General features: G+C 43.7%; 1 protein-coding gene across 1 annotated transcript; it reads right to left on the bottom strand.

Moving 5' to 3' along the window:
• Positions 1-5,966: 5,966 nt before the first annotated feature.
• Positions 5,967-18,295, bottom strand: LOC127683201 (NACHT, LRR and PYD domains-containing protein 4C-like). Its single transcript, XM_052180268.1, has 5 exons — positions 18,019-18,295; positions 17,598-17,615; positions 11,966-13,559; positions 6,529-6,687; positions 5,967-6,138 (listed from the first exon to the last, which is right to left on the bottom strand). Exons 1-5 carry the CDS (start codon positions 18,293-18,295, stop codon positions 5,967-5,969), a joined length of 2,220 nt encoding a protein of 739 aa, XP_052036228.1.
• Positions 18,296-27,546: the final 9,251 nt, after the last annotated feature.

Raw genomic sequence — 27,546 nt, 5'->3', positions numbered from 1 at the left:
TTTCCCCAACAGGAGAGATTAGACCATTCCATACCATGACCTCGAATGATCCTGCCTCTGTCAGATATTTCATCACAGTTATAGTGATGAGAAATTCACTAATACACCCTTCTATCTAGGATCTGGGCCCCAGTTTTCCATCACTTGATATCCATCTTCTAGCACCCACCCAAACTTCTTAACCATCCCTTTGGTTCTAGTCATAATATCTCTCTTTCTCATGGTCCCTTGTGTCCATATTCTGAGTGGCTTCCCACCACATACCAAAACCATGACACTGAGGCCAATGTACAGATCTATCTGTCCTAAGGAAAGGGCTTCAGGAGCCTGAGGTGAGTGACTCTACCCTGTATACTCTCAGGCATACACATTAAAGATTCTTAAACAGGGCCTCCAAGGCCAAGCTCAAAGAAACCTACCTTAGTGAGGTCAGGGCACTGTCTGGGAGAGTGAGAGCTCTACAGAGAACCTTCAGCCCTTCATCCTTCAGGTCATTGAAGCTGATGTCTAGGTGGTTCAGGGTTTTGTTCTGCCTAAGAGCTTTTGAAAGGTAGTCCCAACACGGCTTACTGAGAGAACAGTTGATCAACCTGTTGCAGGGAAAGAAAGGCATATGGGGGGGGGGGAGAAATATAACATTTCCACAACTTTATAAGTAGCACTGACAAAGTATTCAAGCAAGATGAGGAACGTCTGGCTTAGCAGAACATATTTTGCTTCATCTGATTTCACATCAGATCTAGCATTGAAACAAATTCATTGGCAATGCTAATGTTTTGAGGACCTTATCTGAATCTAGCCTGAATCCTTTATATTAGCAACGCCTCAATGATACTTACAGTGAAATGATTATTGTAATATAGGCAACCATATCAATGTTGTCTTGTCTAATAGACAGTATGAAAATATATTTTAAAAACAATGCCTATGTGGTTTAGTTTCATTTCTGTTGTGATGAAAATATACTTATAAAAATCATTTTTTTGAGAAAGAGCCTCTAATTTAGCTCACTATTGCAGGTTACACTCTTTCCTTGTGTGAAGCCAAGGGGGCAGAAACTTCAAACAGCTGGCCACATCACATCTAGAGTCAAAGGCACAGAGAATTTATACATGCATGGCTCCATTTTCCATTCTTCAATAATCCAGTACCCAAACCCAGGGTAATGGTGCTGCCCGCTGTGGGCTGGGTCTTCACAGACTAATTAGCATAATCAAGACACTCCCTTACAGACATGCTCATCCCACCTAGACACTCCTTTATGGATACTCACTTCTCAGGTGAGTATCATTGTGCCAGGATGACGGCTAACACTATCCATCATAATATGAAATACACAGGAATACATGACATGAGAAACCACCGTCATTGCCCTATCCAGAACACCAAACCTCTCTCCCGAGTTCCAAAGGCCTTATTTTCCTCCTTGTTAGCCTACTCACACATTCCATCCACAATTACAAGAGAGGCTCATTTGGTATGAGATGAAGTCAAGGGGTTCCTGGGCATTATACTCTGTGCCTGTCCCATTCTGCATGTCCAAACCAAGTTACTGACACAAGTCTATGTGTCTGTTGCAGGAATGTTAATCTAGTCAAATGGCTTTTGAAATTTAGTACATGAATTCCTTGATATATATGGGTAGCAAGGGTGAGTATAGATGTGGGTCAGGGTCACAGTGGATACAAAAACCCTGCAGGTACTCAAGAGCTGTGTGTACAGTTGTTCAACACGTATCTGTCCAACCTGTTGCTACTCTCCCACATACAACCTCCTCCTGTCTTATTATAATATATAATACAATTTAAACACCAACTCACTGTTGACTTGGGAAATAACAACAACAAAAAATAATCTACAAATGTTAAGCTCAGAACCAATTGAAACATTTTAATGATTATGATCGTGTCTATATGTATATGATGCTTGCAGGAACATACCAAGGTATGCAAGGCCAGAGAACAGCTGTGTGGAGTTTGTTCTCTCCTCCCACCTTTCCATGGGCTGTTTTAAAGTCTGACCTTGACCTTGAAGTCCTCCTGTCTCAGCCTGCTGCAGGGTTAGAACTCAGATGTGCCCGAGTATGTGTTTTAAAGATTTTATTTCTAATTATGTATATCTGTATTGTGCTCTATGTGGTCTGTCCATGTTAGAGAAGATGACTGTGAAGACCAGAAGAGGATGTCTGATTTCTCAGACCTAGAGCTGCAAGTGGATGTTAAGTTGCCTAACACAGCTGCTAGGAAACAAATGGGTCCTCGGGAAGAGCAATGTGTTTGTTCCTAAACACAAGCCATCTCTCCAGCCCACTGTGCTTGTCCATGTTTCTTAGGTTTGCACTCTGAACCTTCCGCTGTAGCAGTGCATCAATGGGAAGATATTATAACTACTTAATTTGTCTGTGTGGTGTCTGAGAGAATGCCATGGTCTCTAAACAGGATTCCTATAGATGGCCTTCCTCCAGTCAGCAGGTCAACATAGAAACTATGACAATTCAAGGAAAGAAGGAATGCAGAACTGCCCAAGCACCTTTTGGCTGCATCCTCAGCCCAAGGAATGAGAGACTGGGTAACTGTCATAGCCCCTATGGATGCAAACAATCCTGTCACATCGCCCCAATCAAGAGACACAGCCAGCTTTCCTCCACACAGGAAACATTCTGTCCTTTGCTGTTTTGGAGTAAATAGTCCAGTCTGCTGAGATCAGGCTCTAGTCTTTCACTCTACCTCCTATCTCTCTATGTTAGGAAACCTTGGAAATCTAACAGTGTGTATGCTGCGTGTGTGCTCCCATGTGCGGAAGCTGAGGCTGATGCTGGTGTCTTCCTCCGTTGCTCTCTGCCTTGTTCTGAGCCTGGGATTCCCCAATATGGCCGATCCCTGAGCTCTGGGACCCATCTATCTTCATTCCTCAGCTCTGGGGTTGCAGACATCATTTCCTGCTGATATCAGCACAGAAAGCACTCCTACCCTCTGAATAAACAGAGTCTATGTTCAAATGATGTCCACAATCTCTACAGTGCACCCACCTCCCAATACCACTTACTCTAAGTGCTTCAGAACGCAGTCTGGGTGGCACAAAGCCTTGTACAGAGGGAATACCCCTTCATTCAAGTTGTTAGATGACAAATTAAGATGCTTCAACATCTTGCTGCTGATCAGGACAGAGGCAAAGACCTTGCAGTCTTCTGGTGAAAGGTTACAGGCTACTAACCTGCAGGGAAAAGATAATGTCATACTGTCATATTTTCATGACATTTCCCTGTGATGGTTTTGGACTTCTCAGAATTTGACATTGTTCTTTATTTAAAAAAAGATTTTTAATGAGTATAAGTGTTTGTCTACATGTATATATGTACATCACGTGTGTGCCTGGTGCCTATAGAGGCAAGAAGGGAGTGTCATATCACCTAGAACTAGAGTTACAGGTGGTCATAAGCCATTCAGTTTGAGTTCTGGGACAGGACTTAAACCTGGGTCCTCTGCATGAGCAACAAGTGCTCTTAAACCTCCAAGTTATCTTTTAAGCCCAGTTTTTTTAAAAAATTACATTTGTTTATTTATGTGTTGTAGTTGTTGTTGTTGGTGGTGGTGGTCGTGATGGTGGTAGTGGTTATGGTGGTGGTGGTGGTATGTGATGCCCTTGAGTTACCAGATATAATGTATGCTGTACTGGGAAACTGTGACGTGCTGTTTAAGCTTGCTGAAATTGGACTCTGAGAGAATAAGAAGGGATTTCCTGTCCCAGACTGCAGCATGCTTACAGCAAATGTCTTGTAAGACTCTGTATCCAGGGAAGGGCCAGCCCCTGTGGGTCTGCAATAGGGAGAGGGGAGAGCAGTCACACAGCCCAAGAGTAAAAGCGTCTCAAGTGTTCCTGAGAATGGCTAGAAAGCAAGCCAGTGCCAACCAAAGTAACTATCGTTTATCCCAACAATGCCCTAGAGCTGTTATTGTGAGGGAACAAGAAGGAAGGAAGGAACTCACAGGTGGAGAGAATGCTCTACTCCGCCTGGAACTCTCCATGGAGAACTCCAGCAGGGCTGTGTGGAGGCCTTCCTGGTCATTCCTGCTGGGTGAGCTGAGCACCTGTCATGCTCATGTTACCTGAAGACATTATCTACCTGCTGTAACTTGTTCTTTTACTTGGTGACACAAAACAGACACCCTGCTCCTCCCTACAGGCCAGGAGATAAAGACTTCCCTCTCAGTGAGATGTCCCTAGTCAGTTTTGGCTGGATGTATGCAGTCTCCTATATGATGTCATATTTGATTTTCTCCCTCTGACTTCTTCAGTGAGGTGTCCCCAGTCAATTTCTTCTGGACGTATGCACTCTCCTATATGATCTTTAGTTTTCTCTCTCATTGAGCTATCCTAGTCTCCTCTGATGATGTGTCAGATCTGATAATAATTTGCTAGCGGTCTGTGGCTTCTTTCTGCTACTTGCTACTTAATTGTTTTTTAGGGTTCCTTGCTATATAACTAAATTATTCAAAACCCAAAGCATGACTATCATAGAACCATCCAGAATACCAATATCCATGGCAGAAACAGGATAAAAGTGTACATATCAGGAACTGTAGTCCTCCATGTTCATCCCCACCTTCCTTTTGTCTCTAGCCACAAACCAGGAACCATTATCCTTGCCTCTAAGTCCTAACCATCTTTGAACTTTTATTGTGAAGTTAACACATATATGTTTATAAATGACCTTCTTTTTGAATCAAATTCATGCCACCAACAATTTCTGAGATCCATCTAGATATGATCAATAGCTATGGGATTTTCACCTAGATTACTGTCAGTGAGAATTTCAACTTTTCAGGCATGGACACCTGCCATGAATGGTTCAGGAAGCCAATAGAGTCATGGAACTATGGGACATAAGATTAGCAGTAAGAGTTCTGAGTTCTAGGGTGTATGAGAAGCCATGAAATCTGAACAGAAGCAATGGTTCCCAAAGTGGATATACCCATGTAGAAATTAACTTTCACATTCTATAATCAGTTCATTATTCAAAAATTAGACCTACTCATTCTTAAATTTGATATATGAGTGTTTTTGTCTGCATGTGTCTGTGTACCAGGTGCCTGCAGATGTCAGAAGGCATAAGATCCTGTGGAATTAGAGTTACAGATGGTTGTGAACCACCACATGGGTGCCAAGGATTGACCTCTGATCCTCTGGAAGAGCAACAATAGCTCATAACAACCCACTGTTTTAAATTATTACAAATTCCATTCATTTATTTATTTTCATGTGTGTGCATGCCTAAGCACATGTGCTACAACATGCAAAGAGGCATATGGAGAATGTCAGACAAAGAACAACTTGTAAAAGTTGGTTCTTTACTTTCTCCTTGTGGGTCCTGGTATAGAACTCAGGTTGTAGGGTTGGTAATAAGTGACTTAATCCACTGATCCATCTCATTGGCCAGCTTTGATCAATTCTTAAAGTGAGGAAGTCTACACATGAACAATAGAAAAATAGGACAAAAGTGCACAAGTTAAAAACAATAGTCCTGTGATAATTTTAATGTCAGTGTGACACAACCTAAAATCACGTAGAAAGGGAGTCTCAACGAGGGTTTCTCTAGATGGGGAAGACCTGTGGGCATGTTTATGGGTGATTTCTTGATGAAGTTAAATGAGGTGGCGAGACCCATCCTCTATGGGTGGCACCATTCCTCAGGAAGCAGGATCATGACGGGTATAGGAGTGGAAAAAGTTAGTTGATCACTAGCAGGTGTGCATTAATCCACTCTTGATTGTTCATGAGATGTGACTGTGCTTCCAGGTTCTTGCTACCCTGGCTTCCCACAGCAATGGCCAATAAGCTGAAATTCTGAATCCAGTAAACTTTTTTTTCTCTATCGTTGCTTAGGTCAGGGTATTTTGTCACAGCAAGTGGATCAAAACTAAGATGCCTCCTTTGAGGGAGTCAGGGAGCTAGGAGAACACACAGACTTACATCAGCTTTTCTATGTTGCACTCTGCCTGGTTCAAGACATCACACAACATTTTCACATCACTGTGGGACAGGTACGTGAGGCTGAGGTTCAAGTGCTGCAAACACTGGCTCTGAATAAACTCAAAGAACAGGTGGGTATCATCAAATAGGAAGGTCACATTGTTTACCCTGTAGAACAAAGAGAGGTATCCATCAGTTTCCACTAAGCTCTCATCTTGGGCAAGATACTATATCCCATAATGACAGCATAACTCTAATTTTGTAGTCCAGAGACACAGCTCACTCAGTGATTTTTCTCTTCCACATGTAATTCTGAGAAAACTTTGGAGGCAAGGTTGGCTGTCACATGAGGAAGCCATGCATACACTTTTATCATTATACAATTCATTGGATAACCCTCATGAAGAATGGTCAGCCACATACGTTAGTCATACCAAGCCAGTGAGATTCTACTTTGGACTATATAAGACTTCATTTAAGCAATTAGCTGAGAGATGGTGGGAAGGCTAGTCTGTTACTTCCATGATATGACTATATCAAAGTTGACCTCTAACTTACACAAGTACTTTAAGGGTGCAGCTGAGGTGCTTCAGATGATTATACAAGACCAAAAAGGCTGTTTCATTGAGATTAGTGTCTTTCATTTGGAGTACATAGATGTCCTTACTGCTTATGAGCACAGAGCACATATGATGCCAACACTCGAGTAGCTTTTCCCTGTAACAGAGGACAAAGAAATACATCCCACTGTTAGAAAGTTAGTTCAAGGCACTACGGAGATGCCTCAGTGGTTAAGAGCATTTATGTTCACAGAAGACACAAGTTCAATTTCTAGCACCAACATGGTGGCTCATAACCATCCTAATTCCAATGCCAGGTTTATCTGACACACTCTTCCCAGCAACCATGGGTGCTGTATGCACACGTCATACATGCACACATGAAGGCAAAACATTTGTCCACATAAAATAAAAATAAACAAAAGATAAAACCTGCCAGTACTTTCGGTTCTACTCATTCACAAAAAGTTAAGTCAAGCCATTCACAGCACATAAACGTGGCAAACTGACTCCTCAAAGAGATTAAGGTTAGCCAGCGAAGGTCATTTCATGTTTTTAGTTCTTACCAGACATGTGGCAAAGTCTGTGGGATTCTGGTGTTATAGACTGAGAGAAGAGATGCATTTAATGTCTGTTGGGAAAAGGCCAGAGGATTCTGAGCATCCTACACATTGAGACCAGGCTTGTCTGGGGCTTTCACCCATGTTCCCCACTCCAACAGAGTAAAATCAAGCATCTAACTTTAAGGAACGATATAGAGAGAAGGAGTCTGCACACAAACACAGTGGTGACATAGAGTTGACCAACACAACCCTATACATGTCTGTAGGCAATCTATCCAGAAGGCTCTCCAGAATAGGGCACATCCCTGGGTCATCTCGCACATAAGAGCACATTCTAATTGGCTGGCATGCTAGCAGAAGAAAATGAGAGAACTGATGCCCTGATTATGGCTGTAGACATGGAATTGCCAGAACAAGCAAGAATGTTACACCAGCAATTTCACCTTTCACCTCAGAATTTACATAACCTCTTGCTTGAATAGCCTATGTCACAATGTAAACATCTTGCAAGGTCCTGTGCACCTTGTGCACCTCTTCCACCACTGGGGCTTCTTGGAAGATCAGGACTTAACCTTAGCAGTCCACTCCCCAATGCTATCTGGGAAATGGATGTCACCCATTACCCAGCCTTTGGTAATCTTAGGTATGTACGTGTTATGGTGGATACTTGCTCGGCCTTCATATATGCGGTGGCCATGGCAGATAAGAAGGCCTCTCACGCTATTAAGGCCATGAAATCAGCGATGCTGGTAATGGGAGCACCCTGGGAAGTCAAGACTGACATGGCCCTGCCTACTCATCTCAGCAGGTCAGAGCCTTCCTATCCTCATGGAGGAGCAGTCCCCCCTTTGTGATGCCCTATAATCCTCAAGGCCAAACAATCATAGAAAGCAAATTGCTCCTTGAAGGAAACACTTGCTAGGGTCACCTCCCCAGAATCCAAAAGAGATCCACACCTAGCCTTGGTGGAAATCCTGTTCTATGTGAACTTTCTCTTCTTTGATGAGAAAGGAATGATCCCTGCTTAGAAACATTGGGCATTTTGCTGAGGGACACTCCCCTCCCATTGGTTAGATGGAGGGAGCTAATAACCTCTCAGTGACAACCGCCCACTCCGCTTCTGACAAGGGGGCGATGTTTGTGTTTTCCCGCTGGATGCAGCTGCATCAATATGAGTACCCCCAAGAAATGTTTGTCCAACCTACCCTGTTCTTTTCTCTTCCAATGTGAATTTGGGTTTGCCCTTCATGAGCTTAGTCACTACTACACGATGATTAGAAGGTACTTGGCCCATGGAGGAAATTCTCAGCTTTACCGCCAATGTCTCCTCTGTTGGTCCTTGTATCCAACTGTACAATATACCCACAGGAACATTCATGGTAATCTGTCTATGGCTCCATGTTAGGCATGGACTTCATGTTCCCCTTACTGATTGCAAATCCCCTAAGGATTCCCCAAGCATATCACATCCACCCCTGCCTCACTGTCCAAGGATCCCTCAAATGCCCACTTTTGTGGGACTTCCTATCCCTTGGGAGCACTGCCAGCCTGCACTAGGCATAAAATTCGCCAGGGACTACCCAATATTGTCATCTAACCTCACACTTGGCATGTGGAGTTTTACTTCACATAATGCTTCCAATATTACTCCCTATGTTAACAGGGATCCCATTAGATTCCGATATGACTCCATTACGAGCTATTGGAATTTGTGTGGCCCCTCTAATTGTCTTGATTTATGCCCCCTTACTCTCCTAAAGGGTGGCTGTCTCTTTCATGGGACAATATTAAGAGGCTGTTTGACCCCTTGTGGATAGCCACTAATGCTATGATGGGAGGTAAGGTTATACTAATAACTATTTTGTTTAAGTGGCTCACACAGCATATCTCCAGGCAGCATTCTATAAGTAAGTTGACCCTCCGGGTGCTGATGGCTCCTGAAAATCCTGATTGTGGCCCCCCTAAGAAAGTGATCAAAGCATGGATGGCAGATATCTCTGAGACCACCGTGTAGGCTGTTCCTCATCTTCCCCTTCTGTGACATGCCTCCAAAGTGATATCTCTTTTAGGGCTGATAGCCAATGATGGGTAAGATCCTAGAAGGCAGGACAACCTAAGACAGGCACAGTCCAGTTTACCAGGAATCCTCCAAGGTGGGGTCAACAATGTGGAGGCAATGGTACCCTGACTCCCACTAGGCTGTCAAAAAAAAATCTAAAAACAAAAGGGTGGATATGTAGCAGGAACATCGGGGCCACCTCTATGTAAATACTAGCCTAGCCATGCAGCTGCAAAAACATCTCCTGCAGGAGGACCTAATTGAGGACTGCCTAAAAGACTGTTGGTGCAAATAATGATAGCCAACCAGGAACTGCTGTTTAGAATAAATACTTTCTTGGGACCAATGGGGTTGCAGTTGGAGGGTATTAAAGAAGCTTGCGGCAGTGTTCAGATGAGCTTGCCTCAGCATTTTTCACCTACTCATGGAGTCTGTGTCGGTGACTCTGTGCCAACGTGCCCAAAACCCCCAAGAGCAGGTAGGGACAGACAGAGCTTTCCAGGGTACAGACAACAAACAGAGGTTGGCAGTGTTGAACTTGAGAAATCTGCCTTACAGTTAACCTTGGTAGTATTAGAATGAGAACAGAGGCAGGGTTCCAGAGTCCCTTAATCAAATCCTAGAGCAAGGATCTCCTGGCTCTAGCTTCAGATGCCACTACTTACTTGGTATGAATCTAGGATAATATATGTGGCTTCTCTGCCCACTTTCCTCACGTCTAACAGGATAATCAAATTTGCCTTGTAACATTTCTTTCTGTGTGTACATGCCATATCATGTGTGTGCAGGTCAAAGGACAACTTGAAGGAATCAGTTTTCTTACTTTGTGGTCTAAAGAATTGAACTAAGGTCATCAGTGGGCCAGATAAGCCCACTAAGGTTAATCTGCTGAGCCATCCTAGCAGCTCACCTTACACGTTTCTACATATGAAATGAGTGAATTTAGTACATGTTTTTGTGTGTCTATGTTTATGAAGACATGTACATGTGCATGCCTCTTTATTGCTGGGATTATAGTTACATGGCTGCTAGGCACAGCCTTTTAAAAAAGGGAGGATTCAGGGGATGAAACTGAAGTTCTCACACTTGTACAACAACTAAGCCATCCCCATATTCTCTACAACACTTGATGTTTTCAAGGCAGTTTGCAGCTAGGAGGCAGAGAGAGAGAGAGAGAGAGAGAGAGAGAGAGAGAGAGAGAGAGAGTAAGTATCTGAGTGGGATGCTCATATCTTAGAAGGGCAAAAAACACACCCAGGACACACACCATCCCACTCCATGCTCACAGTATGGTGGTTTAATATCAACGCTGCTTTGGTACCAAGGTTACCATAACTAAGAAAAGGAAAGTCTCAAGGATAAAATTCAGGGATCCTAAACAGTCAACTTAACTTACTCTATTACTATCAAATGATCAGAAGTTCAGGTCCAGCTTTGACTACAGAATGAACAGAAGGCTAAACCACCTTTCAAAAAAATGAACTGGGGCTGTAATTATGGTAAGTGCTAGCCTAGTCCATATGATGACATGGATTCTATTCTCAGGAAGGATGATAATGTGCCAAGAGATCATAAATTATACACATGTATTTTTGTTGTTTGTTTGCCTATGGGTTTTGTTTTTGGAGACAGAATCTTTAGACCAGACTCTTTAGACCAGACTCACCTGGAATGCACTTTGTATGAAGCCCAGACTAGTTTAAAATGCTCAGAAAACTTCTTGCCTCACTTCCCTGAGTACTGGGGTTACAAGCATGAAACCCCCAAACCTGGCTCAGTTTAACTAATACATTGTGTTACATATTGTAGGCCTGTCCTGCACATGCTATGTAGAAGCAATGATGACCCTGGGTTTCTGATCTGGCTCCACTATCTGAGAACTTGGATTTCAGGCATGCACCACTATACACAGTTTTATATGATTCTGGGGAACAAATCCAGGACTGTGCAGTATAGCAGGCAATACCCTGCGAACTGAACTACTTCCTAGGTCCCTGTACATAGGAACTGGTGTGATACTGCTATTCCATACACATGCACAACTAGTGATTAAGAAACATACTCAGGCATGGAGGCACATGCCTTTAATTGCAGTACTTTGGAGACAGGCAGATGAATATCAGAGTTCCCAGGCTTGCCACATAGTGAGATCCTGTCTCAAAAAAATTCTGAAAAAACAACTATTAAGATCAAACAGTTCATCGTTCAAACAGTCAATCCCGGGCTCAAAATGGAGACTGTCGGACTGGAAACAGTTCAAGGTTAAGAGCATTCATGTTTTTTCAGAGAATAAGAATGTGAGTCCCAGAACCAAATCTGGCCGTGAGCTGTAGCTCCAGGGCACGAGATGCCACTGAGGCCGCCTCCACATGTGTGCATACTAACATGCAGCCACATACACATGAAATAAAAGTGAATCATAAAATAAATGAAAGCTGTTGACCAAAAAGGTGGATTTGTTATTTTTCCCCTTAAAAGCTCTATTTTGTTTTTAAATTTATTTTTAAAAATGTTTAATTGAAATAGAATTACATCACTTTCCCTCCCTCTCCTGACCTTGTGAGACACTCTCAACTCTCAAGGTTACAACCTTTTTATCATTTTATATGTACATTTATGTACATGCACACACACACACACACACACACACACCTGCTGAGTTTGTTTTTGTTGTGTGTATGTATGCAGTCTGTAGTCCCACCACTCGCTATTAGTTAGTATGGGTGAGTTTTGAATCTGTCTATATAAATCACCAATACACAGGGACAGATTCTGAAAAGGGGACAGAAAGGAAAGACAGTGAGTGGACTCACGTGTAGCTGTGATCTGGTTCTTCACACAGGACATTTTGGGTTGAAAACGATAGTTTCTTCAGTGTAGAACAGTGTTTTAAGCAGTAGGCAGCAACAGCAACATCAGAATAACACTTAGCCACAAAGTGAATCTGTTCCATACAGTTCATTGCTTGTACTAAGAAGGCTTCATCGTCCATCTCAAACAGACAGGAAAACAACTTCAAGCCATCTATCTGTCCTTGAAGCTCTTCATTGCCTCTTATGGTTTCCAGGCACTGATACAACTGATGCTTTATTTCCTGGGACAACTGGTGGCCAAAAAACGCCTCTAGCTTTTTTTGTTCTGATTCATGTAAAAGGCCAAAGATGAAACAGCCCAAAAAAATCCACTGGACTTTGACTTTCTTTAGAAATGTAAACATGAGGGTCTCTATACATTTAACGTCCTGGCTAGGGTGGTCCACGGGGCTCTTTATCAGATAAAAGATGGCTGCACAGACCTCCTGGACAGATGGGTGGAGGAAAGTGTAAGAGTTTTCAGATTCCTTCCTCTTTTCAAGGATCCTTGTGTCCAGCAGTGTGGGGATGTCAGAGTCCATGATCCCATTTCTCCTGAGAGCCTCCTCACCAAACACGAATGTGTCGGTCCACATGCCCTCGGCGGCCAGAGAACACAAGCCCTGCAGCTGGTCTTGGCCTTTCTTACTTGGAGAATGGGCACATTGGGGCATGAACACATTGAAGATGTGAGTGGTGTACAGGGAGGTGGCACGTCGGCAGATGGAGGCTGGGTCTCTTCCCTTCTCTATCTCTCTTTTTAGACAAGTAGCCACCATCCAGCAGAGCATAGGGACCTGACAAACAGTGAACAGCTGCTCATTTCCTCTCACCAGACTGAAGATTTCCTGGGTTCTGTTCCTATCTTGGAACAAGCTGCGGAAATGTGTCTTAATATTGCTTTCATCGAATCCTGTTACTATTTTCACATTTGTGCACTTAATCCTGTCCTTCATTCTCTCAAAAGTCTCTGGGATAGCAGAGATGAGGAAAGAGCATTCGGGGAGCATCTTCCTCCTGAGCAAACTGCTCAGCAGGACACTCACTGGCTGCTTCTCGGTGCAGTTATCACACAGCTCCGATTCCCGTTCGGACATGTCACATTCCATCGCTTCCAAGCTGTCGAAGATAAATAAGACTTTCTCGGGTTGGGACAGGATCTCCTCTATGGGAGCTGAGGCAGTAGGCCACTCTGTGGAGATCAATTGTGCCAGGCTTGCTCTCTTCAACTTCCTCACCTCTTGACAGCAGAAGTAGAAGATGTAGGAGAATGTGTTCTGAAACACCACACCTTCTGACCAGGCAAGCATTAACTGTGTCAACATCAGTGACTTGCCAACTCCTGCCACTCCTTTCAGGAACACCATGTGTGGCTTCTTCCCAGTTGCCTTTGGTATAAGAACGGTCTCAAAATAATCACAGTCATCCCGGGTAAATTGCTGCTTCTCTAAATCTTGAACTTTGATGTTAAACTTTCTGGCAAAATAACAGTTCAGTTTCTCCTTCAGATGAGCTTGATATAACTTTGAGTGTCCTGAGTCAGTGAGCACAAGGGAAAAAATCCAAAACATATCAAAGATTCATTCACCCACACACAGTCTGACCTAGATATTTTGAGCAATCCCCCATGGGTGCTGGGAATTGAATTCAGATGTTGGACAGTAAAACCATTCCAGGAAGTTTGGTAGAGTGGGTTGAGACCCAGAGACATGGTGGACACACACCTGAGACTTAGGTGACTCCCTGCCCCCTGGCAGACTCCTGATTTGGAACACAGGCCATACTCCTTACATAAAAGAAACATGTCCTATGGTCATATAGACCAAAAACAGAGCTCTCCATGCTAATGAGATACCTGGAGGCCCAGAGGGGTTAGGCAATAAGCTTCCCTTCCCAGACAGTCCTCCCTGCAAAAGGTGTTTAATGTCAGGTCCACCCTGAGAAGTGGGTGTGGCACGTCGTGTATTCATTTTCCACTGTGAACAACCAATAAACGGTTCAGAACCATGGACATCTCTTTCATCAAGATCTGCACTGGGGAGCCATGAACAAGGCCTTTGACTACAGAGCCAGAGCTTAATTATCCCTTAGAAGGTCTCTCTGTGCTCCCAGCCACAACTGCCACCAAGCCTGCCTCTGCCAAGCTAAGGACAATTACACGGCTAGGATAAGCCTGAGGATATCCCCCACCCCGCCCTGGGATAGATGCTGTCCCCCGCCCTCTGGCCTGATCTCAGTCTCTGTTCTTCTGAGACTCCCAGTGGCACTTGGATGTCCAAGAGTATCAAAATCCCTGGGGACACCCAAACCAGCTCTGGCTTTCCCAACCCCTACATCTGCATCTCTGTGCATCCCTACAGCCTGGTACTACCCCAGACAGACACTCAGGTCCTCTGCAAGAGTAGGCTATGCTCCTAGTCACTGCATCATTTCTTCAGCCCCCTTATAAGGTATGGTTTTAGAAGTTTGTAAGCTGTAGGCCCAGAACAATGCTAGTGAATATGAGAAGATTTTCAATGGCCCCAGAGCACAGTTACATTTCTCTGTGTGTCAGGAATGTTCTTGTCTGAGAATAGGTTGACCCCTAACTCTGCAACAGGAAGAGAATTCATAATAACCAGACACTGGAAACAACCTAGCTGTCCTACAACTGAAGAACGCATAAAGAAAATTTAGTACATCTACACAATGGAATACTATTCAGCTATTAAAAACCAAGACATCATGAATTATTCAGGCAAATGGATGGACTTGAGAACATCATCCCGAGTGAGATAACCCAGTTCAAAAAACCAACATGGTGTGTAATCAGTTAAAATTGGATATCAGCCATAAAATATAGGTACCATGTTACACTTTCCAGAACCAAAGGAGCTAAACAAGAAGGAAGGCCTAAGTGAGGAAGCTTGAATTTCACTGAGAAGGGAGAATAAAATAGTCATGAGAGGCAGATGGAGAGAGAGAACTGGAGGGAAGGGAGATGGGAAGGGAAATGGGGGATTCAGGACCAGGTGTGGGGAAGGACAGGAGAGATGGCCAGAGGGCCATGAAAATGAATGGAAATCTGCAACTAATGGGGGTGAGGAGGTGGGGAGCCACTCCAGGACAAGACATGGCTGGGACAAGGGAGATGTCCAAGAATCAATGACGGTGATCTTAGCTGTGACTCACTACACTGGGGACATGGGACCTGGATAGAGGCTACATCCTATATACACACAGGAACTTCAGTGGAGAAATAGAGACACCAACAGAGACACCAACCCACCCACAAAACTTTTAACCCCAAACTTATCCTGCCTACAAGTGTGATGGTTTGTATATGCTTGGCCCAGGGAGTGGCACAATTAGGAAGTCTAGCCTTGTTGGAGTAGGTGTGTTACTGTGAGTATGGGCCTTAATATACTTGTCCTAGCTGCCTGGGAGACAGTTTTCTGCAAGCTGACTTTAGAATAAGAGTTGTAACTCTCAGCTCATCCAGTCCCACATCTGCCTGGTCCCTGCCATACTCCTGCCTTGATGATAATGGACTGACCCCTGAACCCGTAAGCCAGCCTCAATTAAATGTCATCCTCATGGTCATGGTTTCTGATTACAGCAGTAAAACCCAAACTAAAACAACAGGTAATGCAGGCATGGGGGAGGGAGCAGAGACTGAGGAAATGACCAACCAATAAGTAGCCAAACTTGAGACCCTTCCCATGGGGAAGCACCAATCCATAACACTATTGATGATACTCTGTTTGCAGACAGAAGATGTCTTCTGAGAGGCTCCACCCAGAAGCTAACTCAGACAGATATGGACACCCTCAGCTGAACAGTGGATGAAGCCTAGGGACTCTATAGAAGAATAGGAAGAAGGATTGTGGGTCCTGAAGGGGATGGCAACTCCACAGGAAGACCAAAAGAGTCAACTAACCTGGACCCTTGGGGCTCTCAGAGTCTGACCCACCAACAAGTGAGCTTACATACAATTGACCTAGGCCTCCCTGCACATATGTAGTAGATGTGCAACTTGATCTTCATGTGGGTCCTGAACAACTGGAGTGGGGGCTATCCCAAAAGCGGTTGCCTGTTCATGAATATGTTATTCTAGCTCGGCTGCCTTGTTTGGCTTCAATGGGAGAGGAAATGCCTACCTAGTCTTGCAGAGACTTGAAGTGCCAGGGTGGGGAGGATACCCAGGGAGTTCCCCACCCAGAGGAGAAGAGAAAAGGGGAGAGGTGGAAGGACTGTGAGAGGGGGTGATCAGGAAGGGGCTGTGAGGGGGACATAAAGTGAATAAGTAAAAATAAAATAATAAAAGAAATAGCTGGACAGGGATTGAAGGGCCTAAGGACAGTTAGAAACAAAAGCCAGACTAAAGCACAGACTTTTTGAAAAGAAAAGGAGATATATACAAGTCTTTGTATGAAGGTATATATGCATGGCGTTCAAGAGAGCCAAGTGATAAGTAGTTAAAAGCCCCAAGAGGGGGGCTGGAGAGATCGTTCAGTGGTTAAGAGTGTCTGCTCTTCCAGAGGTCCTGAGTTCAATTCCCAGCAACCACATGGTAGTTCACAACCATCTGGAATGGGATCTGCTGCCCTCTTCTGGTGTGTCTGAAGACAGCTACAGTGTAGTCACATACATAAAATAAATAAAATCTTTTTTTAAAAAAAAAAAGCACCAAGAAGAACTCGGTTCAATTCCAAGCATCCACATTCTGTAGGTCCAGTAGCAGAAGGTCTGCTGTCCACTTCTAGCTTCCAAGGGCACTGTCCATACGTGGGGCTCATACGTATATGCAATCACTGTCACATATACATAATATACTTTCTAACTGTTCTTATGCATTTTGATCTTGAATTAAAGATTTAAATATGTGAAATTAGAATCCCAGAAGAAGGTGGGCTATAAAGAACAGCACAGAGACAATCTTTAAACAAACAAAGAGTGAAGAGTAAGAACTTTATATAGTTGCAGATCGAAGACAACTAGTGAATCCCAAGAAGGCTGGGCTTAGAAAAACACCTACATCTGGGCTTACATGGAACCACAAGGACAAAGCAATTAATGGAACCTTAAAGTATCCATAATGTCTTATACTAAGATAAAGATATATTTGACTTTACAAAGATTACAATGTTCATGAAACATATAAGTTTTTGTTTGTTAAAATCAAAACAGCCACAGTCACAACAAAGACTGAGAAATCTTTCACACTCTATTACATGGCTGTTTCAAATACATATGTGATATGGATGTGGGAGGCTGAGTTGTGGGGGTACAGGTTGACACTGGTGTGTCTTCTTCAAATGCTCTCTGCTTTTTAAAAGATTTCTTTGTTTTTAATCTGGGTGAATAGGTGCTTTTGTCTGCAAGCATGCATGTGCACCAGATCGGTGCAGTGCCTCAGAGGATAGAAGAAGGCATTGGATACCCTGAAACTGGAGTTACAGATTGTTGTGAAGCACCAGGTAGGTTCTGGAAACAGAACCACGGTCCTCTGTAAGAGCAGATGTTCTTAACCACTGAGTCATCCTTCCAGGTCCTCCATTCATTTTTTTGAGACAATTTTTTTCAAGTAGGCTTAAAACTTGACAAACTGACTGACTACTTGCTACCATGCCTCATTTTTATGTGGTTGCTGAGATCCAAACTCAGACTGTCATGTTTACATAACAAGCAGACAAATCCATCTTTCTAGACCCTATAAATATGACGTATTGCAGGTGTCTTCTGTTGCTGCTACCCTAAATCCTCAGTGCTAGCATTTCACTCTAGAGTTAAGGTTCCTGTTTAGATTCAGGAGAACATTATTAATGTCCTGGGTAGAAGTTTAGCCATATATATTAGGGCATGATACCCTCATACATATACTAGACCTAATATGTCTACATAAAGCTGTCTCCTTCCTCAAGCAGAAGACAATCCCATGACACCCGATGATCCTAGGGTAGAGGGCATGAAGAACAGTTATCAAAACTATGGCATGACCCTCACTCACTGTAAACCCACTTTGACCAACTCACCAGCAATCTCTCTTCCTGCCTTCTCAATGAGATCCTTCCTATTCATCTTCTGGAAGATTTTGAGGGTCATATCCCAGGCTTGCTTCTCCTCATAATGTTTCAACAGTAAGTTGGCAAGGTCTTCCCGAGACGCCTTCTTCATTTCAGTCAAAGAAATCTGTTTCAGCCCCAACTGCAAAATGTCCTGTTTGAGGAATTCCTTAAACTCCATAAATTCTTTCTTGTTTAGCTCTTCCAAGTACCACATAAGACCAAAATCAGAAAAAAAAGATGCCATCGTGTCTTAAGGAAGATAGATGCTTCTTCAGAGAGATGAATACCAGGAGTCAGAAACATATGGAATCTGTAGAAAAATCAGACAATCAGCTGAGTTCTTAAGCACAAAGCAAAAAGTGGGTGGAGCAGGTCAAAGGCCTGGGGAAATGCAGGAGCTGGGAAAGTGTTTGCAGCACAAGTATAGGGACATAAGCTGCATCCTCACCATTTATGCAAGAAGTGACAGCGCACCTGAAAGCTCTGAAACAAAAAGAAGCAAATACACCCAAGAGTAGTAGACTGCAGGAAATAATCAAACTCAGGGCTGAAATCAAACAAATAGAAACAAAAAGTACTATACAGAGAATCAACAAAACCATGAGCTGGTTCTTTGAGAAAATCAACAAGATAGATAAACCCTTAGCCAGACTAACCAGGGGTCACAGAGGCACTACTCAAATTAATAAAATCAGAAATGAAAAGGGAGACATAACAACAGAAACTGTAGAAATTTAAAAAATCATCAGATCCTACTACAAGAGCATGTATTCAACAAAATTTGAAAATATGGATGACGTGGACAATTGTCTAGATACATATCAGGTGCCAAAGTTAAAACAGGATCAAGTAAATGATCTAAATAATCTTATAAGTCCAGAGGAAATAGAAGCAGTTGTTAATAGTCTCCAATCAAAAAGAAGCCCAGGACATGATAGGTTTAGTGGGGAATTCTATCAGATTTTAAAAGAAGAGCTGATACCAATACTCTTCAAACTATCCCAAGAAATACAAACTCAAGGAACACTACCCAACTCATTCTATGAAGCCACAACAATGCTTATACCTAAACCAAACAAAGACCAAACAAGGAAAGAGACCTTCAGACCAACCTCCCTTATGAACAGTGATAAAAAAAATACTCAACAAAATTCTGACAGAGTCCAAGAATGCATCAAAGCAATAATTCACCATGATCAAGTAGGCTTCATTACAGGGATGCAGGAATGGTTCAGTATATGGAAATCCATCAATGTAATCCACTACATAAACAAACTCAAGGAAAAAACTCACATGGCCATTTCCTTAGATGTTGAAAAGGCTTTTGACAACATTCAGCATCCATTCATGATAAAAGTCTTGGAGAGATTAGGACTTCAAGGCCCATACCTAATCATAGTGAAAGCAATATACTACAAACTGGTAGCCAGTATCAAACTAAATGGAGAGAAACTTGAAGCAATCCCACTAAAATCGGGGACCAGACAAGGCTGCCCACTCTCTCCCTATCTATTCAATATAGCAATTGAAGCCCTACCCAGAGCAAATCAGACAGCAAAAGGAGGTCAAATATATACAAATTTGAAAGGAAGAGGCCAAAATATCACTATTTGCAGATGATATGATAGTATACTTAAGTGACCCCAAAACTTCCACCAGAGAACTCCTAAACCTGATGAACAACTTCAGCAAAGTGACTGGATATAAAATTAACTCAAACAAATGAGTAGCCTTCCTCTACTCAAAGGATAAGCAAGCTTAGAAAAAATTAGGGAAATGACACCCTTCACAATAGTCACAAATAATATTACAGACCTTGGTATGACTCTGACCAAGCATGTGAAAGATCTGTATGACAAGAACTTCAAGCCTCTGAAATAAGAAATTGAAAAAGATCTCAGAAGATGGAAATATCTCCCATGGTCAAGTATTGGTAGGATTAATATAGTAAAAGTGGCCATCTTGCTGAAAGAAATCTACAGAATCAGTGCAATCCCCATCAAAATTCCAAATTAATTCTTCATAGAGCTAGAAAGAGCAATCTGCAAAATCATCTAGAATAACAAAAACAAAAAACAAAAAAAAAACAGGATAGCAAAAATTATTCTCCACTACAAAAGATCTCCTGGGGAAATCACCATCCCTGATCTCAAGTTCTACTACAAAGCAATAGTGATAAAAAAAAAAATGGAATAGAACTGAGGACCCAGAAATGAACCCACACATCTATGGTCACTTGATATTTGACAAAGGATCTAAAAACATCCAGTGGAAAAAAAGACAGCATTTTTAACAAATAGTGCTGGATCAACTGGAGGAAAGCATGCAGAAAAATGGAAATTGACCCTTTCTTATCTCCTTGTATAAAGCTCAAGTCCAAGTGGACCAAGGAACTCCATATAAAACTAGATACACTGAAGCTTATAGAGGAGAAAGTGGGGAAGAACTTTGAACACTTGGGCACAGGGGAAAATTTCCTGACCAGAACACCAATGACTTATGCATTAAGAACAAGAATCAACAAGTGGGACCTCATAAAACTGCAAAGCTTCTGTAAGGCAAAGGACACTGTCAATGGGTCGAAATGGCAACCAACAGATTGGGAAAAATCTTTACTATTCCTACATCTGATAGAGGGCTAATATCCAAAGAACTTAAGAAGTTAGACTCCAGAGAGTCAACCTTTTTAAAATATGGAGTACTGCGCTAAACAGGGAATTCTCAACTGAGTAAACTCGAATGGCTTTGAAGCACCTAAAGAAATGCTCAGCATCCTTAGTTATGAGGGAAATGCAAATCAAAACAACCCTGAGATTCCACCTCACACTATTCAGAATGGCTAAGATAAAAAACTCAGGGGACAGGAGATGCTGGTGAGGATGTGGAGAAAGAACACTTCTCCATTGCTGGTGGGATTGCAAGCTGGTAAAACCACTCTGGAAATCAGTTTGATGATCCCTCAGAAAATTAGACATAGTACTACCTGTGTACCCAGTTATACTGCTCCTGGGCATATACCCAGAAGATGCTCCAACATGTAATAAGGACACATGCTCCACTATGTTCATAGCAGCCTTATTTATAATAGCCAGAAGCTGGAAAGAACCTAGATGTCCTTCAACAGAGGAATGAATACAGAAAATGTGGTATATATACACAATGGAGTACTACTCAGCTATTAAAAACAATGAATTCATGAAATTCTTAGACAAATGGATGGAACTAGAAAGTGTCATCCTGGGCGAGGTAACCCAATCACAAAAGAAGACACATGGTATGCCCTCACTGATAAGTGGATACTAGCCCAAAAGCTCAAAATAAACAAGTTAACAATTCACAGACCACAGGAAGCTCAAGAAGGAGGTCCAAAGTGGGGGTGCTTTGGTTCCTCTGAGAAAGGGAACAAAATACAGGAGCAATAAAGGAGACAAAGTATGGAGCAGGGATTGAAGTAAAGACCACCCAGAGACTGCCCTACCTGGGAATTCACCCTATAAACAGTTACAAAACCTCGACACTATTATGGATGACAAGAAGTGCATACTGAAAGGAGCCTGTTATAAGGGGCCCTGCCAGAGCCTTACAGATACAGAGGCAGATGCTAGCAGCCAAACATTGGACTGAGTGTGGGGTCCCCAATGGAGGAGTTGGAGGGCAGAGTGGAGGCACTGAAGGGATTTGCATCCCCATGGGAAGAAAAATGATGTTGACCACCCAGATACCCCAAGACTCCCAGGGACTAAATCATCAACCAAGGGATACACATGATTCCAGCCAAAAGTGTGGCAGAGGAATGCCTTGTCAGGCATTAGTGTGAGGAGAGGTCCTTGGTCCTGTGAAGGCTCAATAGATGCCCCAGTATGGGGAAATCAAGGTGGGAGTAGGTTGGGTGGAGGGACATATCCAGGATGTAGGAGGAGGGATTGGGGGTTTTCAGGGAGGAGGAAACTGGGAAAGGTTTTAGCATTTAAAATGTAAGTAAAGAATATATTCAATAAAAATTTTATTATAAAAAAAAGAAGTGGGGTGTGCAGCCACAGAACCTTCAACCTACTACATGTCTTGCCTGCAAGATGTGCTGGGGTAATGATGATGCAGAACTTGTGGGAGTGGCCAACCAGTGACTGGGACAACTTCAGGTCCACACCATGAGAGGGAGCACATGCCTCAGACTGTGGTGATGGCCAGGGACCAGAGGCTGGTCAGCACAGAGATTATGGATGGAAGCAAACACGGCTGGCCGAAAAAATAGCTCATGAAATGATTTCTAATGATTTTTTCTGCTGTGTTCATAGATCTAGCTTGATTATCATCAGAGGCACCATCCAGCAACAAGAGGAACAGATGTAGAGACCCACAGCCAAACATGAGGCCAAGTCAAGGGAACCCCACAGAAGAAGGGGAGGGGGTAGAAGTCCTTGTAGAAGCCAAAGGGCTCAAGGACACCATGAGAACACATCCCATACAATCAACTAAGCAGGGCTCACAGAGACTAAGACAGTCACAGAGCCTGCACGGATCTGCACTAGGTCCTCTGCATATGTTATGGTTGTGTAGCTTGGTGATTTTGGGGACCCTCTAAGAGCAGGAGTGGAGGGTGTCTGTAACTTGAAACCCTTTTCTTCCTACTGGGTTGCCCCGTCCAGCTTTGATATGAGGGTTCGTGTCTGGTCTTAGTATAATTTGTTTTGAGCTGTTCAGTTGACATCCCTGGAAGGCTTGCTCTTTTTTTGAAGGGAAATAAAGGAGAAGTAGATCTATGCGACCGGGGAAGTGTATGTGAGGGGGGGACTTGGAGAAGAGGAATTAGGGGAAACTATGGTTGGGATAGAAATATATGTTAAGAAGGAGGAGCAGCAGCGGCAGCAGCAGCAGCAGCAGCAGCAGCAGCGGCAGCGGCAGCAGCAGCAGCGGCGGCGGCAGCAGCAGCAGCAGCGGCAGCAGCATGTGTGGCGCCGCCCTGCAATCCCAGCACAGGCAGGCAGACATAGGAGCATCCCTAAAGCCTGTGGCCAGCTTGTCTAGCCAAATTTGCTGAGCTCTGGGTTTACTGAGAGACCCTGTGTCAACAATCAGGTAGAGAGTAATGGAGGAACATATTTTCTGTCAGTGTCTGGCTCCCACACAACCCTCCCCCGTCTCCACACATACATGTGGCCGCTAACTTATCACATACTACACTGTTCATTGTGTGTGATTGTCGGGAGGTGATCTGTGCACAGGCAGCCTGGTGTCAGGTAGAGCATCGACTTTGAACCCAGGAGACCTGATGGAGGGGCTTCCACCTATGACCTTGTGGGCGGAGCTTCCACCTGCACTGGACACCTCCCCCTGGACTCCAACCTCATCTTCCTTCTCCCCTTCCCCCGCAGGAGAGAAATGTGGCTATCAGTCAATCCCCACATATAAATAAGGTTTCCCCCAGCTCTCAGTTCAAGCCAATGAGAAGTACCTGCTTCCAAACCCTGGATAACACCCAAACTGTATATAAACCCTATCCTGAATCCTATAGGATTAATAAAAAGGTGTGCGAGAATTACTCCGTCATCTGAGAGTCTCTGTGATCAGAGCTGTAACATGAGGGAAGAGGTCCTCTCCCCCAAAGCACCACCAGCTGCTCTGCTGCAATCCTCCTTGGCTAGGCCACCTTTTGTTGGCTCCAGACCAGACTTGGAGGAGAGCAACTGGTAACCAAGACAGTAGCAGCAGCACCAGCAATGGTGGTCGTGGTGGTCCTGCCCTGCCCTCTGCCAGAACTCTTGCACCCACATCCAACAGGGCTCCTACCCACAGGCCCATAGCTGGTTTCCAACATAGGATCTGAACTGACAGAACTACACCTGAACGGATACTACAGGAAAGTGAGCCCTCTCCCCAGCCTGTGGAAACAATCAAAACTGTTTTTCTCCTACTATTCTTTCAGTCAGTGCCATTGTGTAGATATAGACAAAGGAAGGGGGCAACTGAAGCCTTCTGGCCAGAGCTACTCTCTGGTGTTGGTTGAAGGCCCTTCTGGCCTCTTTCTCAATCCTGACATCCCGTAATGGGGGCATTGGCAAAGACTCTACCTAGCTTCTAAACATGCACAAAAAACCTGGTAAAGTAGCAGCCTCATAAAAGCCACAAGATGGCTGCCAGTTCTTAAATCTGCAGGAAGGCTCAACGTTTCAGACCTCTGTGGAATCCCCAGATAGGCTGAGGGAATGATCCCATTGGGTAAATGCTTCTCCTCTTTCCTATCATGTGTAATTAATTCACCATTCACCGTCACATAAAAAAAAATTGCCCCAGGCCAGGGAAATACATGCTGCACAAAGCCATATTTCCAACCTAAATACCCTCCAAGATTGGAGAGATAATTGTCATTCTTCCCTCCCTGGCCCCATGTTTATAGAATGGGAAGCCCTCTATTGAGATAAATACAGTCAACAAGTCAGGCAAAACCAGGGCAGAGGTGACACCCCATGGGGTTTTAATGACCTTTTTGGGCAGGAAGACTTTTCCATAGGAGCACAGCAGGCAACTCAGCCAGCAGGGTCCTAAGAGCAAGTCTGCCTCTGTGTAATACAAGCTTGTGATAGGCTCACTCCACGCTCAGGGTCCCAAGACCCCACCTTCTCCCTGCTCTCCCTCCATCAAAAGCCTGGAGAGCCCCATCTGATTTTATTCTCAGAACTAAAATGAGCCTAGAAAGAAAGATCCCCAACGCCACAGCCAGAGGCCTCCTTCTTAAGAACATCATTTGGGAAGACATGACTTCTGAATCCAGACTAGCTTGACAGGGTCTCCAGGAGGAGCATCACGATAGGCGGATTGTAGCAACCCAGGATACAGGAACTGCATCACACCAGATTATATCCATGGCTCTGACATTTGCAGCAGCAATAAAAACAAAGGGAATCTGTTTCACATGTAGGGAGGAAAGACATTAGAGAAATGAATGCGCAGAGAACTCTCCCCCGCCCCTGCTTAAGAGATTCCAATCCCCCTTGGGAAGGCTCACAAAACTCCCCACTAAGAAATTCTGATCCCCCAAGACAATATGTCTCTGATGTAGAAAAGGTTTCCACTGGAAGAGATACTGTACTTCTATATATGATAGGAATGGTAGACCACTGGAACCTTTAAACTCCAAATGGGACAGCCCTCAGCCCTGACAATAGAGGGACAGCTGCTCCCACAGAAGCCTTATGCATGTCCAGCATCTCAGAAGTCTCCCCTCCAAAATTAACCATTAAAATAGACAATAAACCATTCAGGTGCCTTATTGATACTGGAGCAGACAGGACAATTTTAAGACAGCAAGATATCTCATGTGACTGGCAACTTGTCCGTGGGCCCCAGCTCTAGGCATAAGGGCTACTTCTCACGCATTCGTCAGAAAAGGGGCTTACAAGTGGGAAGACCCGGATGGGACTACTGGTCTTATACGTCCCCTGGTGGCTCAAGTAGCTACCGATCTTCTAGGAAGAGATATTCTACAAGTTTTAGATGTGGTTCTTACCACCCAACCAAAAGGAAACCACATTACAATAAAAGACATTACCTATAAAGAAAAAAGTACCCAAGAAGACCCTAAAAGCCCTTCAAATCACTCCCAATTCTAGGGGCCACTATCAGATTTAGTACTCCCAGCCTTGACTGGCTCTCCAAGGAAGCCATCTGGGATCCCACAGTGGCCTCTATCAAGGGAAAAGCACAGCTGGTAGAAGAACAGCTGTTGCTACATCTCTGCCATTCCCTCACTCCATGGAATACCCCTGTGTTTGTTATAAGAAAGAGCTCAGGGGGGTGGAGATTATTTCAAGATATGAGGGCAATCAACAAGAAGATGCGAGTCTGGGGCTCCCCACAAAGAGGGCTACCCCACATTTCAGCCATCCTTGCCAATGTTCCCCTATTAGCAATAGTCATAAAAAACTTTTTTCCCATCCCTCTCCACCTCAGAGACTGCGAACACTTTGCATTCTCAGTACCCCCATTAATAACTGTGGTCTATTTACACAGCAATTAAAAACAATGAATTCATGAACTTCTTAGGCAAATGGTTGGAACTGGAAAATATCATCCTAAGTGAGGTAACTCATTCACAAAAGAACACACATGGAATGCAGTCACTGATAAGTGGATATTAGCCCAGAAGCTCTGAATACCCAAGACACAACTCACATATCAAATCATTCCCAAGAAGGAAGGAAGGAGAAGGCTGTGGTCCTGGAAAGGTTTGATGCAGCATTGTAGGGGGATTACCAGGACAGAGAAGTGGGAGGGGGTGATTGGGGAATGGATGGAGGGAAGAGGGTTTATGGGACTTATGGGGAGGAGGGAACCAGGAACAGGAAAATCATTTGGAATATATACAAAGAATATAGAAAAAAAAGAAATTTGGGAACAAAAGAATCAAGAAAAAAATAGAAAAATCTAAATATAAAACAACTCTGGCCCTGCCTCACGATATGAATGTATTGTACTCCCATAGGGAATGGCTAACGGTCCAACCATTTGTTAGGAGGCTGTAGCCTCTGCATAAAAACCCTACTTAGACAAAGGACTCAATGTCTACCATTATATGGATGGCATATTAGTATGGGAGGACTCTTCTACCTCCCCATCCCAATGTAAGAACCAGCTAATACCTTCCATTTCTGCCCTAGGATTCAAAACAGCCCCTCACAAAATCCAACTTATTCCGCCCATTACATTTTTAGGAACAGAGATCTCCCTTACTTCAAGATCCTACCTTAAACCCACCCTTTCCTTCCTTCAAAAATTAGCCCTCACCTCCCTCCAGAGCTTTCTGGGCAACCTCCATTGCCTTCAGTCCTGGCTTTCCCTTCCCACAAGCACCCTTCAACCCCTCTTCAACCTCCTGAAAGGAAACAAAAGTCCCTCCTCCCTGAGAACACAATCCCCAGAGGCAGACCAAGCCCTAAATTCTGTCAATGCATCTGTCAATGCAGCCCTAAAAGATATGGCTCTTGCTAAGTATGACCCAACAAACCCTATACAGCTTCTTATCTTTAATGCTTTCCCTACAGTTGTGGGAGCCCTTTACCAACCTCAGGCGGTGCTAGAATGGTTCCACATCCCGATGGGTAGTACACCCCCAATTTTTTTATTGATATATTTTTTATTTACATTTCAAATGATTTCCCCTTTTCTGGGTCCCCACTCCCTGCAAGTCCCATAAGCCCTCATCCCTCCCCCTGTTCCTCCATCCACCCCTTCCCACTTCCCTGTTCTGGTATTCCCCTATACTCTTGCACTGAGTCTTTCCAGAACCAGGGGCCACTCCTCCATTCTTTTTGGACATCATTTAATTTGTGGATTATGTCTTGGGTATTCAAAGTTTCTAGGCTAATATCCACTTATCAGTGAGTGCATATGATGATTGATCTTTTGAGACTGGGTTACCTCACTTAGTATGATGTTCTCCAGCTCCATCCATTTGTCTAAGAATTTCATGAATTCATTGTTTCTAATGGCTGAATAGTA

Source organism: Apodemus sylvaticus, chromosome 1 (genome assembly GCF_947179515.1).
Source record: "Apodemus sylvaticus chromosome 1, mApoSyl1.1, whole genome shotgun sequence".
Classification (NCBI taxonomy): Eukaryota; Metazoa; Chordata; class Mammalia; order Rodentia; family Muridae; genus Apodemus; species Apodemus sylvaticus.
The sequence above is the reverse complement of the archived record's forward strand: the minus strand, read 5'-3'. Positions and strand labels throughout refer to the sequence as shown.